This window comes from Ciona intestinalis, chromosome 1, assembly GCF_000224145.3.
Source record: "Ciona intestinalis chromosome 1, KH, whole genome shotgun sequence".
Lineage (NCBI taxonomy): Eukaryota > Metazoa > Chordata > Ascidiacea > Phlebobranchia > Cionidae > Ciona > Ciona intestinalis.
Genome location: NC_020166.2, coordinates 3,691,632 through 3,706,749, shown reverse-complemented (window position 1 = coordinate 3,706,749; position 15,118 = coordinate 3,691,632). Strand labels below are relative to the sequence as shown.

Genomic DNA, 15,118 nt, shown 5'->3' with positions numbered 1-15,118 from the left:
AATTCACATAAAGTAAAAATTATTTTTTCAGTAAAAAAAAAGTTTAATGTGGTAATCGACCAAAATAAGGCTGATGTGGATAAAGAGTATTTCACACTTTTATTTCCACTAGTTTAACTTAAAAATAATTAAACATAAATGGCTCGTTTTTCTTCCAAGTGTAGTCACCATTAAAATATTTTTAAACCTTCGCCACCATAATCAAAGAGACAAATAAAGTAATTAATGCATTTATTATTATTCTAACAATTATTATGTAACCTTAAATGCGTAAAAATGTAGTTTTGAGACAACAAAAACTTGTCTGTTTTCAATTATTAAATTAACTCACAACAGTCAAACAATAATAAAAAAACGAACTTTTAATGAACAAAGACAAATAAAGTTATTATTATTATTATTGAATTTTAACAAGATTTTTATAATTAAGTTTTACTTTCCACACATCTTACCCTGAATCTGATTCCAATGAATCGCCAACAATAGATAAATAATAAAAAAAAGAAACTTATTAAATGAACAAAGACAAAAAAGTCATTATATATTATTATATAATTTTAACAAGATTTTTATAATTAAGTATTACTTTCCACACATTTTACCCTGATTCGGATTCCAATGAATCGCCAACAATAGATAAATAATAAAAAAGTAATTTATTAAATGAACAAAGACAAACAAAGGTATTACATATTATTACAGATTATAAACAAGATCATTATGATTAAGTGATACTTGTGTATGTTTCCACATCTTACCCTGAATCTGATTCCAATGAATCACCAACAACAGTTAGNCCATCTCCATGAATAAAATTAATATTACGACCAAGATAATTTGTTACGACGAAAGCTGCACTTTCCTGCTGTATTCGAAGTCTTGACTGAGTCAGCGATTTATTATTTTGGAATTCGTCTGCGCTTGTATCACCCATAAAGTTTGATGTAAGAGTGTTGATAACCTAGGAAATTATTTGTGGGTGTTACTTTACAATTATGTGATTGTGTATTATAAAATATGGGCAAAATATTTTCAGTAGATTATAAAATATGGGCGATATAATTTCAGTATGTTATAAAATATGGGCAAAATATTTTCAGTAAATATGAAATATGGGAAAATAAATCAGTATATTATGAAATCAGGCAATATAATTTCAATTTTTTTGCACTAATTGCCAGTTTTAATCATTATTAAAATGTGTTTACAAACCTAGATTAGAAGCAAATATGTAGTATGGTAAAAATAGCACGTGTTAAAAGTCATTATGGAAAAGTTGTATAGTAGGGTGGGGTAAGATGAACATTATTTCTTTCTATTTTCTCATCTCATGCAGTTAGTAAACAAAGAACATTTACAGAATTATAAAATAGACCCGCGACTTAAATAACTTTATTTGTCTCTTCAATTACGGTAGCGAAGATTTAGAAATATTTTAAATAAAAAGACAGGACCGAGCAACAAAACAACCGTTGTTAAAACATGCTTACAGTTAAAACATATTTAGTTAAAAGAAAATAAAAGTGGTCGCTATATATAGCAGACAAACAAACGATTTATGTTAATTATCATCAAGGTAAACCTTAATATAAACAAGTATGGTTTGTGCCAACTGTGTCCCATCTTACCCCACAGTACTATAACTGCCCTTTGTGTGAATTAAATAGAAAAATTAAGTGTAATATAGTAAATATACAATTTCACAAACCTTAAGTCCAGTATTTGATATATTCGTTTCTAACACTTGCTCAGATTCTATGGTAAACACCATTAGTGGTTCGTCAGAATTCAAAAATCTCTGGTTATCCTAAAATTTATTTTAAGTTACCCACAAATAAAAAATGTTACCCTAAAAGTTATTTTTAGTTAAAAATAAAGACTTTATTATGTAAAAGCATCAGTTCAATGGTTTCGAAACTTTATCTGCTGGTTTTTTTCAATACAATGTTCTTGTACTACCTATATTTAGAAAACCACAATATGCGACGTATGTTCATACAATCTCAAAATTAATATAAGATTGTTAACTAACTACGCAAATTTATTACGCCAACTAATTAAGTCATATTTTATTATGAACATGCTATTCCAATATATATTCCCCAGGATACTAAAAATTTAAAATCGTAATTACATTAAAAACTTTCTACATTTGAAAGTCTTTTTAAAAAAAACAAACCGATTTTATACATTATATTTACTTAAGCAAAAAAAAATAATAAAAAAATCCTATATTTACTTGAGATTTCTGTTGTAATCGTGCACGAACTTTCCAAGGTTCATATTTTGCTTCTAAAGTTCCCGGATTTTTTTCAACTGGTTCAACTAAAGGCTCCCAAACGGACAAGTTATCGTTAAAATAAGCAGCCACCATCGTCAGGGTACAATCACCCGACATTTCACCCGCACTCCAATCTTCAACTGTGGCTGTGGAAATAGATTTTTGTTATGGTGTTGTTTACTTTTGCTACTTTTTGGACATAAATTTGAAATGACGCTGCTACCATTGTGGGTGTATGTGTAGTATAACTGAAAGTTATTTTTCACCTATCCTGTAATAAAATTTTGAAATTTGATTTTTTGGATTAAATAATCTGGTTTAGTGATAAAAAGTATGAAAACCATGAATGTGTAAATCTAACTTACTTTATCCTGGCGGGGCCAAAAAAGACAGTTGTTATAACACGGTGTTCATACACCTCGTGCCAGCTTACACGGTACCATGTATGTTACATTGTGGCTAATCCATTTTCTGGGGGGGGGGGGATTTTTTCTTTTTTTTTATGTACGGCTGATAATTTCCCATTAGTGACCACTGGGTTGGAGCAATTGCCATTAAGTGTCTAACCCAAAGAGACATGCTCTCACAATGATAGCAACGATGACACTTGAATCCATTACCTCTAGGTTGGAGGTAGGCACGCTATCCACTTTGCCACAGCGCCAAAAATATGCATTAAAACAAAGTAACAAACCAACCATTTAATGATAACTGCAGCAATAGCAGAGGTATTGTGTGTTGTCCACATCCAACCTCCAACTGAACTTGAATTCTACCAATAGATAAATTCCCTGTTTCACGTATGACGTTGCGTGTTGCAACAGTTGGTGGATCTGTATAAGAAAATAAATCAGCAAAACAACAGTTGTTAAAACACGCTTACAGGTAAAAACATATATATATACATTTAATTAAAAAATAAGCATGGTCACTACACCTAGCAGAAAAACAAGCCATTTATGTTTAATTATTATCAAGTTAAACTTCTAATAGAAACAAAAGTGTGTGTAAAAGGCAAGCCGAAAAAAACTATAAAGATACTTCAGTGGGCAAAGATATGAACAATTTCTGATTAATCAAGGTATTGGTAAAGAAAGCACCCTACAAAGATTACAGAACAGAAAATAGTTTATCCTAAACAAAACAAAAAAATTACCCTAAACAAAACAAAAAAATAATAATACATTTAATTTATAATGATAATTATAATTAATGATAATTATAAACTTACCAACAGATGTTGATTTTACTTCAGACATCACTTTAGAATTCAAATCTTGGATCTTAAAAATAAGGAAAAGGGTATATATATGTTATACCATGGAAAAAACAATCACATAACAATGAATACAAAGTTATGTAAATGAAAACATATAAGCAGGCACCACGTATAAAAAAAGAACTTTTGTTTGCGTTAATTTTTCTGTTTACTACAACATTTCTGTTAAATAAATTTTAAAATAGTGATTGTTTAAACAAAATTCCACTTTAAAAAATATCAAAAATATGCTGTTTCAATGTTACACAGTTAATTTGCATTATAGAATTTTGTCTACCGTAGCTTTAACAGTGCGATAATCGGTAATTACCACATAAATAATTGTTTTTTTTTGTGTTTCATATTAATTTGCATGTTTGTTATTATTTTGCAAAGAGAAAAAAGACCCAAGGAAAATGGTATATGACAAGATTTTTAAACGTTATACCTTCATAGAAGAAAAATTGAAGGCTGGCCTTCCAGCTGTGGTGTTTTTTGTACTTGCATTACCTCCTTGTTCAGTGATTGGATACAACTGAGCAAGTATATCATTGAATGTAGTCACCACCGATGGTGATATTTTTAACTGGATGTCATTTATTGACAGGTGAAAATCCTTCAAGAAAAATTAGAAAAAAGATTTATAGTATATTTAACTTTAATATACTGTTGGTTGACCAGCACCGTGGCTCAGTGGTTTAGGCGCCCGCATTGTAACTAGAGGGTACCCGGTTCAATGCTTGACGGCGATATCAATACTTATCGATGTATAAGTCCTTGGGCAAGACACGAGCATTTCTCCAAACCAGCGGTCACTAATGGGTTGTTCAAATTATAAGCCATATCAAAGCAAAAATCATACACAAAGTTGAAGAGTGTGGTAACTTGTAAGCATGTGAGGATAAAAATTGGTGAGAAAACTGCGATGCGGTGTCGCAAAGTTGGGCACTGGTCGCACAAAGGACTTAAATGGGCTTTCCGGGTGTTAGGGTAATGGGCCAAATCTGGCTTAAATCCCAGGTCCTTGACAAGAACCTCACCCACAAAGAAAAGAATGGAAACTGTGGGTTCAAACCTGTACTGTTTCTGTCATCAATCCATGTGCACTTATATTGCAGGGTGATAATATTTCTTTAAAACGAGATTTTCCGAGTTGTTTTTGTTTCACGAAAGTCTCATATAAACATCGAACCATGGTTAAGTCACGAACATTTGCGTCAATCTGAAAATTAAACAAAAAAATATTAGACTAAGATATTTGCACTGCGAAACATCGGTTACAGCGCTGGAATTGTGACCACTTAACTCAACCTAACCCAGTGGTCATTTATGGGTTCTCCAAATTGGCATTCAATAAAAAACAACCACTTTTTAATACCTATATATACTCATATGTAGGATTGAGGTGTATGAACTCAATTGTGCTTTTTCTTAATTAAATTTTCATTCAGTTGCATTACACTGTTTATTAACAAAAATTGTTTTTTAGATCAGTTACCAGTTGTGTTTTTCCACTTTCATCATATTTTAATGTTGAATTCAAAGCAAGAATGAACGCCTCAGATTGTGTTGAATGAAAATCTCTTATGATCAAGATTTCCAAATCGTTCATATTAACCGTCATTTTTGATGAAGACCTGAGAAAATGTAATAAGTGTATTTTAGGTTTTGTTTTTTGTAGTAATTTTTAGGAAAAATAGTAATTTTTTTAATAATGTTTATTAAAAATTAAAAATGCAGATTTTATTAAAAGTTGAACCATTTTTTTCTCACATTTTTAGAGACTTACTTATTGGAAAGATTTGGCACATGACGGACAATACGTTGGTTTTATTTCAAATCTATTGTTTCTATTTTAGAAAAACAGGTCTTAAAAATTGTCTGGTAGCAGCAGCAATGAAATTTTTATTTTGATAAAAAAGTTTTCTCTTATTTTGTGACTTTTGTGAGGTGTTTAAACTAGTTTAAATAAAAGGGAAGTAAAGCGACATGTTACTTACACACTCTTCTGTGAATCGGAACTTTCAGATTTTTGAGGCAATTTTTTCAGATCTGTATCACTACTTGATTGTAGTGCTGAAACGTACACACATTATAAATGTTTATTGAGATATCAGATAAAACAGTAAGAAATTAATTTTATGTTGGAAATTAAATTAAAAAAACATAACTTTTTTATTTAAATTAACACCCATAAGGCTAATACAAATCAATGGCATTTATTTTTCCTTGCAAGTCATTGTAAAGGCGATTGGTATACCTTGTGTGTTATATTTCATGAACATCTATATATCTTGTTAAGTGTCTTGCCTAAAGACCCCTACACCACCACAATGGTAGCAGCAAGGTGCAACGAACCTGGGATGTCATTCTTGACTACCATATGGTTGCTGCCTAAACTCAATTTGTGCTTTTTAATTGCCTGACTAAAATTTAGTCAGTTTATTTTGACTGACTTACTTTTGTAATAAGTAATGCACAGAAATTTAGTTAACCGAAAAACACCCAATAAATTTTAGGTAGTTGACTAAAAATCCTGGTAACCAATAGTAACTGCAAACCATTAACTTTGGTTGGTATCCAAGAATACCACACCTTCTATCCTTGAATACAACCTCGCGGTTTAACTACTAATTCCCAGAATCAAACATGCTCATTTTATACAAAGCTTTAACATTTCCATTGTAGAAAAGATACCTTGACTTGTAGAGCTCTGCTTCTCAGAAACCACATTGAAACCATCCATAAAAAAACTAGCAAGTTTCAGATAAAACTCAACGCTGATAATTAAACTCAAGTTTGAAACTTCAATTTCACCGTCGGCATTATCAACACGTTGGTTGTACTTCATGTTGATTAACACAGAACCTTGAAATAAATAAAAATAAATATGTTTATTGTAGCTTTTATATAGTAGGGTGGGGAAAGATAGGACACGATCTATTTTCTCGCCCCATTTGGTAGTAAACAAAGAAAATTTAAAGAACCAAAATTCCGTATCTTTATAACTTCCATAGATGGTTGTTAATTGTTTAAAACACGATCAGGATGTTTGGATATTATGTGCTAAAGATATCCCCTCTTCTCCCACCCTACTATATATATTTTTTTGTATATAGACAAAAAAAAGTATTAAAAATTAAAAACTTCACAAAAACATGGAATCTTTGTGTAAGAACACTGATGTATTTAGTGAAAATGTTGGTAACAATACTAAAATCCATTGACTGATTTATAATTCTACATATATACCTCAACAAATGTATTAACACTTTCTCGTTAGCGACAAAAAAAGTTATTGGATACTTTTAAATTTTCCACATATTCATTAAAATAACACGTTAGTAATAGTAACCCACTGTTTTGGTGAAATATATTTAGTTAAATATCAAACATTATAAATAAAATTTACAGATATGGGAGTTATAAATTAAAAAAACAGTTTAATTACTAAAGAATAATATTTATAAATAATAAATGTCAGTACTCTCTATTATGGTAAGAATCTGGTGCTAAGAAAGTGTAACAAACAAAAATCAAGTTCAACCAATTGTTGTATAAGAGACATATTTCACCTAAATGGCATTTTCAGTCTTTTATTTAAATAGAATTTTTGTCAGTTACATTTTCGTGGCACCAGATCCTTACTATATTTATCTAAACAAGAATCGTTCAACTATATAAGTATCAGATCAGGATTAGAGTTACAGAATTTTTTACAAGTCACTCACCATTGTCTACGGTTTGTTTCCTTTTTATCAAATGTGTGACGACTCCAGTGTGATGCTCTCTGTTGTCCACCAGCAATAAATCCTCCAGAGATAACGTGAGGACTCTTGATAGATCGCTTGCATCCCTCATACTCCCAACTATGTTCACGAACGAAAGTTTCGATAAATCTTCTTCACGTTTTTCATCAACAAACAGTTTCAGTTCCATGTTTTCCAAACGGAAAGAAAACTTCAAAGTTGTGAACAAAATATGTTTAATCTCCAGGTAGGGAAAGGTGGATCGCATTCCTTTTCATTACATTTTATCGTCCCATTTGCTAGTAAACAATGAATATTCAAAGAATTATAAAACCGTATCCTCACGACTCCTATAGACCGTTGTTAATATTTTTAAATATTGATCGAGATTTTTTACCTTAACAGTAAAACAGTCAGACTAGTTACAATGTATTTCAGGTGTTTAGGTTAAATTTTAAAGCACATTTACAACAAATTCTTACATGTAATAAATCCCTATCTTCTTGGGGTGATTCTTGTAAAGGTAATGATTGTTCAGATACAATTGTTGTTTTTGAATCTGAAAATTATGAATGGTATAAATTATTACAACTATGTCAATACTACACTACAAAAAAATACATTGAAAATAGGTTTGTAAATCAAATAAGTGCACAACTATATGTATAATTAAAAAAATATCTAAACTTTAATGATTATTAATAATATTAATAAACAATGGAAAAAGAAGTGGTTACTTTTAGCATAAATTAGCAAAATAAAAATTTGAAAGAAACCTTAAATTAACATAACAAAAATATTATTTAAACTTTTGATTACAACAGCAAAGATAAATTAATTAATCTAGCCAAGCAACAAAACAACAAACATTAAAATGGCGCTGCAATTAAAAACCACTAAAGAATAAGTTTAATTACAGAAGTGTATCGTCTGAACACAAAACTGAATTTAAAAAAATCTGAATTCGATTCTGGTTTTTCAAAATATCACGCTATAATAAAAAATTACTAAAGAATTAATTTACTTACAAAAGTGTAGCAACTGAACGTGAAATTAAATTTAAAAAAAACCTGAATTCGATTCAGATTTCTCCTCCATTGCATCTGTGGTTCCTTCTTGAAAGTTTAGTTCCAATGCTTGTAAGATGAACTTTAAGTTTTGTTGACTTATAGCAACTGACAACTTATGTAACACAGCATTAACAGAAACATCTGGTATCCCATGAAACCATGCGGATGATAGATTACGAATGACCTGGTCAAAATATTGGTCATTATAATTAAATTAATGAATTTTAGAAACTGGTTTCTTGTCTTCTAGGTATTAATTCTCCAATTAACTAATTTCCAATCACTAAAAAAATGGATAATCAAAACTAGTGTTTTCCCATTTTTTTTAAAAGCGCCCCCTAAACAACAATTAACAGCATATCAAAATCCCCCTTGACAAAAAACGTAAAATCAAGTAACTTTTCATTCATTACTATAAGTCCAACTATAATAAAAGGCATGAAGCTGGTGCAAAGACATCAACATCTTGAGCCCGGGTGAGACTTAATTTTAATAGATGGCCTTATGCAATTTCCCCACTCAAACCACCGAAGTAAAACGGGCATACCTTCGGCAAAACAAACTTTTTAGTCCAATATTTCCATTTTTCGACTAAAAAAATACACTTTCCTTATTGATTTGCATATTTTAATACAACTACACTGATTAACTCTCAGTCCCCCAGTTTATAGCCAGGACCCCCTTTATGACCGTAGAGGCCCCCAGGGGACCCTTACTAGGGGCCCTTACTTTGGGGCCCACTGATTTGAAACAATTTAGCATTTAACTTTGCAAAAATTTGGCACCAAAAATTAAAATTGGGCAACAATTTTAGCAAAAAAAATGTTAAACCTCAATTTCCAGATCTGTGGGTTGTAAAATATTCTCTTCACGAACGACAACTTTATCTTCATTTACATCTCGATACAAAACTTGAACATCATGAAGTGAAAGTTTCAACTCATCAACAACGCGACTACCAATGTCAAGCACACTGGTTTGGGAGAATTGGTTGACTGCCTGTAAAAAAAAACTTGTTTTGTCATTTTTGTTTATATTGTAACACAAAATAGCAAGCAAAATTTTTTGTGCTAATTTCGAAATATTTTATAAAACATTTAACATTAGAGCTGTTATTGGCGCTATAAATAACTCTTTTTGGTAAATTCGTATAGTTAAATTAACTAAAATGAACTCCTCACTACAAAGAAACATTCTTTTTTACATGTTAAAACTACAACTAAACAGGGTGGGGAAAGTGAGACAACTTTTGGTTATATCTTCTCCCCTCATTTGTTAGTAAATAAAGAACTCTTAGGAACATAAAAAAACATGTCTTTAAGATTCCATAGACCGTCGTTGATTGTTTCAAACACGATGAGGATATTTGGATATCATGTGCTAAAGGTGTCCCATCTTTTCTACTCTTCTAAAACATGTGCTAAATGTGTCCCGTCTTTCCCCACCCTACTATATATAACTTGTGAAACATCTTTACCTTCAACACACCCAGGTCAACCACCAAAACTTCCAAAGATTGTGAATGTTTTGGAACAATAATAGTTGGTGCCGATAGTTTCATGTCAATCAAAATAAGAGGGTTGGTAAGCATCAGTTCTTGTGCTTTTGCAACAGCTATCTCCTAAAATTTAGAAGCATACAATATATATAAAAACTTTATAAAGTTTAATGAAAAATAAGGTTCAAAAATGGCTGACTACATATTGGAAATTGAACATTTGGCAAGTAAAATTTAGATGAATCTCCTAAGCACTATATTGGTATTAAACTATTGGATGGGGAAAAACAATGAACTACAGTATTCCAAGTTACCCATATAGGACAATTTGGATTTACCAAGTTATTATTTTTGTTTGGGGTTCCGCGTCACACTTATGTAAATACGATGCTTTAAAAATGTAACGGACAAAAAAAGTCTAACCAATTGTTGTATTAGAGATATATATTTCGTCTAAATGGCATCGTCAGTCTCTTATTCGAATTGATTCTATTATTTATATCTCTTCGTAGCACCAGATCTTTACCACATTTTACTAAACTAGAATCGTTCAACTATATAAGCATCAGACCAGGGTTCGATTCGGAGAATTTATTACAAGTTACATTTATGTAGCTGAATACTTGTATAGTGATATATATGTTTTATCCTATACATTATCAATAGTGGTTGTAACACCTTTATTTAGTTGCTGTTCAAAAATCTAATTTACATTTTTTTAATTAAACTGATATCAAAGTTAGACAATAGAATTCATATAAAACACATGAAAAGTGTGTTTAAAAATTAAACCTATAGTTAAGAAACTAATTGGAAACAAACAGAAAACTTTACTTCACAAACAAAATCACACATTCTATTCTATGTGGGTAAGGCCCCACAGCTAGCTCGCCATGGGTCATAAGATTTAGGCTAGGATTGGCCCGTTACCCCAGAGAAATCACAAATACGATACTCATACCACTAAACTTAAATTGCACATTTTTTTCAAACTATCTTGAACCCACATTAGCATAATAGTTGTTACCTGTGCAGCAGATCCAGCTTCAAGGATTTCTTTACCTTGTGACAAACTGTTTCCATATTTTTGCAACTTTTCAACAAACTTGTTTAAAAACACAACCTTCACACATCCAAGCTGTATAAGATAATAGCAGTAAATACAAATTAAAATATTGATTTTTAAATTTATTAAACTTTGTTTTTTTTTAAATAATAATGTTTTCTGATTAATATTATTTTAATTTATAAACGTTTTCTTAATATATTATTTGTAACATCTTTTGGTCAAAATTGTATCTGGTATGAATAAACAGAGGGTTGGTATATGAATGAATAAATGTAACTTAGTTATCCTTGCATGACAGGGCAATTACAGGCAGTATAATGTGGGCGTTCTGTTTGACCCGCCTTATGCTCTTTAACAGGTTAGCCAAAACAAATTAATTTTGGGAGATCTTTTTTTGTACTGCACAATACAAAATTTGTACTACGTGAGGTTCGAATCCGTTTGTATTCAAATTAAATTACAAGATTCGGTATCCTGTTTAATGGAGTCATCATTTGGAATTCTAGCTTCGAATAAAGTATTGAAGGATATTATAAAATATCTAATTATTAAGTAATGTGCACCCCGAAACAGATCAACCACCTGTGGTTCAATATAAAATAAACATACAACTATATTCTATTCTATGTGGGTGAGGTCCCATAGCGTGTCATGCCATGGGTCCTGGGATTTAGGCCAGGATTGGCTCATTACCCCAACACCTGGGGTGCTACTGCATGGTCCTCATAAGTTTAAGGGGGCCGCCGCTTTCCCAAAGGTAGACGACGAGGGTTTTAATGGTAATGGTTGGGATATATAACTAAATAAATACTTTACAAAAAACTGTATTACATGATTAAATCTCAAAATGTTAAGTCCAGAGCGTTTTGAATAAATGACGAAATGGCCAAATGGGATACAGTTACATTCTTCTATTTAAACTCTGATTAATTTCTGGGCCAAAGTTAATTTTTCATTTTGCATTCACTTATGCTGGGCAAACCCTAACAAAAGCTAATCTATTAAAAAATAAACAAGCACCTTTAACTTCAGACTTCCATCCACAGCGTGTGGTTTGTTCACATCCGAATCAACCCCAGTATTTGGATTGTTGTAATTCACGAATTCCAACAGAATAACTTCGTCACCATCTGACTGAACGACATCAGGATACAAAGTCTTGATGTCTGTGTCAGTAACTTTCAATTTATGAAGCTCAGCATTCAGTTTAATCCATTGTTTTGTGATTGATACACTTGATTTGATGCCTTCGATCTAATAATATATAAATAATATATTAGTGGCTCATCTGGTATAAAAACGTAGTGTATTTCCAACGTTTCGTCTGCCATACGGCAAGACTTCATCAGGGAATGAAAAGGCGAAATTGTTGTTTTACTGTTACTATCTGTCTTCGCTTTTTTACCGTTACTACCCGTCTTTTAGGGTTTGTAAACCCTCTCGTTCTTTATTATCGTGACCGAAGAGAAGGAATAAATAACATTTAATTATCAAAAGTAGTTTGTGTATGTATTGTTTAAACAACTGTTGTTTTCTGTTACTTTTGCTACCAGGCATAGTATAAATAATATATTAGTGGCTCATCTGGTATAAAAAACGTAGTGTATTTCAAACGTTTCGTCTGTCATACGGCGACACTTCATCAGGGAATGAAACCTGTTGCACTTTATTTTTTTATACCAGATGAGCTACTAATATATTGTTTATACTATGCCTGGTAGCAGAAGTAACAGAATATCTGTTGATATATATTGATATATTGTAAGTTTTTTTTTGTTGGGAAGCCTAATCGCGGTAGTGTTTTTTACTTTATAACTAACTATCCTTGTAAGATAACCGGATAATTGTAGCAGGCACGCTTTACTGCTATGTTAAAATGATACATGCAATCGTGCTTCAGTATTTGCATGAAATAATATACAGATGAGATGCCTAATGAAAAAGAAATTATTTAAAAACTTTGGACAGGCATCTATTAAAGTGTATTAGTGAAATAATCAGCTTACAACTTTGAAAATTCATATGATATTATACTTTATTTGTGAAAGTATTTAATAATAATGGTAAACACTTATTTTAGTACTTTTTCTGTACCAATGTTTTGACAAAAGATAATCACAATGTGGCTTGCAGAAACAGTTTTTCTATATTTAAAAAACTTATTACAAAACAAAAAAATACTTAATTTCAAAATGTAAAATCAAATCAAACCTCAACAATGCTAATTTCTTCTTTCTCATCCACAAGGTTGACGCGAACAGCATCTATTCTTGCCGTTAACTTTAAATCTACAACCTTTGAATCGGAATCCTTTACATTAAATGGGATAATGGAGACATCAGATTTTGTTGCAAGGTCACTTTTTTCTACAAAAAAAGATAACATAAAATAGAGATTCACAAAATTTGATGTGGACCTGCAATTTTAATAAAAAGTATAAAAAAATACGTAACTTTAAACACATAAAACGAAATCATTGAATTTGGAATAGATATAACTATATATCTGGGTAATTATTCTAAAAAAAAGAACTTAAAATTATACTTAATATACCTTAGAGGACACACTACCAAATGCCTGCTGCTGTTTCTTGCCAAAATAATATGGACGGTTACCTACAAAAAATGTTTAAAAATTACCTGATGTTTCATGTGCTGCTACAGTTGGTTCAATAACTTTAGCTGCCTGTGATTCTAATAAGTGAGTAAGCGATGAAACAAAGCTTTGAAGTTTCAATACAGCCTGTACATGAGCTGTTATACATAGGGATCCAAACCTAAAATAACAAAGTTTTAGATTAACACAAAAAAAATGATGACACTAAAGACAAAATAAAAGTATTTCTTTAAAAAGTAACATTCGATTGAATGAATGTAACTTGCTTTATCTTGGCATACCTGGAAACGACAGTTGTATCACAAGGTCAGCTTACCAGTTACCATGTATGTTACTTTGTAGGTAATTGTTTTTGGGAGATTTTTTTATATTGTATAAATGCTAATTTAGACAACCCATTAGTGACCACTAGGTAGAAGCAATTGCCGTTAAGTGACGAGCCTTGAACCCATTACCTTTGTATATAAAAAATGTGTAGATATGAGAACAAGTAACTGTTATAAGTAAGAAGTATCAAAATAAGTAAAATTATCAAAATTGGTATGAGAACTATGTATGAAACAATAATGGGCAAGCAAGTAGAAAACGTTTGTCAACTACTGTTCTGCAAAAACTAAAAAAACGAGAAAGTTGAAACCACTACCTTACAAACACTAGTTGCTTTGTGCGATTGTAAAGTTGAACAAAGTCAGGAGATTTTGGATTCACTTGAATAATTTCTCCGTGGAATAACGTGTCAGAATCTGAACTCACCTCAGAGTTCATCAATACAAGTGGAGTGTTGTCGGCTGTTTGGAACTAAATTTATAAATAAATCAGTTCATTTTATATCGAATGAAAATCACTGATAAAAGATTCAACAATCAAGTTTTTTAAACTAGTAGATAATACACTGGACCCATGGCACAGTTACAGCGATTGCGTAATTTAGAAATAAATTTTCAAAAATGGAGTTTATTAGATTTAACATAATATTAAACTTATAAAAATATGTAGATAAATAAAAAATAAAAATATCATATATTAAACATAAATAAAAAATAAAAATATCATATATTAAACATGATGATCACTAATAATCAATTAGTTTAAAATTTCTGTCAAGAAATTAGTTAAATAAGTGAAATTACTAGTCCTAGTTGACAAAAGTCACTTATACTTTTATTCTAGAAACTGCAACACAAATGACAAATTATGACGGAAAAATTGACAAATTATGACGGAAAAATTGACAAATTATGACGGAAAATTGGCCCTAACTAATATAAAATGTTGAATAATAAAATACCTGGGGTTGAACAACATCGAATGTTTCCAATGAAAGTTTCATATTTGTATCCCAAGTTCGAACACTAATATGGACGGATAAGACGTTCATATTCAAAGATATCAACTCTACAATGTTGGTAACATAATATTCTTCATCAGGCAGATGCTAATCTGTTTTAGGAAAAGAAAAATCTGTTTTAAGAAAAAAATATTTTTAAGCTATTTTAAGAAAAATAAAATCTGTTTTACGAAAAAGAAACTCACTTTAAATTATAAAAAAGTTGCCTTATATGCACCACATTTCGATT

The 15,118-nt window shown here is 30.8% G+C and overlaps 1 protein-coding gene across 1 annotated transcript in view; it reads right to left on the bottom strand.

Moving 5' to 3' along the window:
- Window positions 1–14,961, bottom strand: part of LOC100182550 (vacuolar protein sorting-associated protein 13C-like) — a 30,855-nt gene extending 15,894 nt beyond the window's left edge. Inside the window, exons 1-21 of the mRNA XM_018817435.2 lie at window positions 14,830–14,961; window positions 14,185–14,339; window positions 13,565–13,701; window positions 13,137–13,291; window positions 11,946–12,179; window positions 10,884–10,994; window positions 9,836–9,979; window positions 9,190–9,357; window positions 8,359–8,542; window positions 7,771–7,847; window positions 7,271–7,499; window positions 6,237–6,407; window positions 5,540–5,615; window positions 5,038–5,176; window positions 4,615–4,761; window positions 3,988–4,155; window positions 3,513–3,564; window positions 2,980–3,114; window positions 2,240–2,427; window positions 1,709–1,807; window positions 759–961 (exon numbers count right to left, since the gene is read on the bottom strand). Of these exons, the coding sequence (XP_018672980.1) occupies window positions 759–961; window positions 1,709–1,807; window positions 2,240–2,427; window positions 2,980–3,114; window positions 3,513–3,564; window positions 3,988–4,155; window positions 4,615–4,761; window positions 5,038–5,176; window positions 5,540–5,615; window positions 6,237–6,407; window positions 7,271–7,499; window positions 7,771–7,847; window positions 8,359–8,542; window positions 9,190–9,357; window positions 9,836–9,979; window positions 10,884–10,994; window positions 11,946–12,179; window positions 13,137–13,291; window positions 13,565–13,701; window positions 14,185–14,339; window positions 14,830–14,919 (3,062 nt within the window). The 5' untranslated portion in view covers window positions 14,920–14,961. The remainder of the gene's footprint in view (window positions 1–758; window positions 962–1,708; window positions 1,808–2,239; window positions 2,428–2,979; window positions 3,115–3,512; window positions 3,565–3,987; window positions 4,156–4,614; window positions 4,762–5,037; window positions 5,177–5,539; window positions 5,616–6,236; window positions 6,408–7,270; window positions 7,500–7,770; window positions 7,848–8,358; window positions 8,543–9,189; window positions 9,358–9,835; window positions 9,980–10,883; window positions 10,995–11,945; window positions 12,180–13,136; window positions 13,292–13,564; window positions 13,702–14,184; window positions 14,340–14,829) is intronic.
- Between the last annotated feature and the right edge of the window lie 157 nt (window positions 14,962–15,118).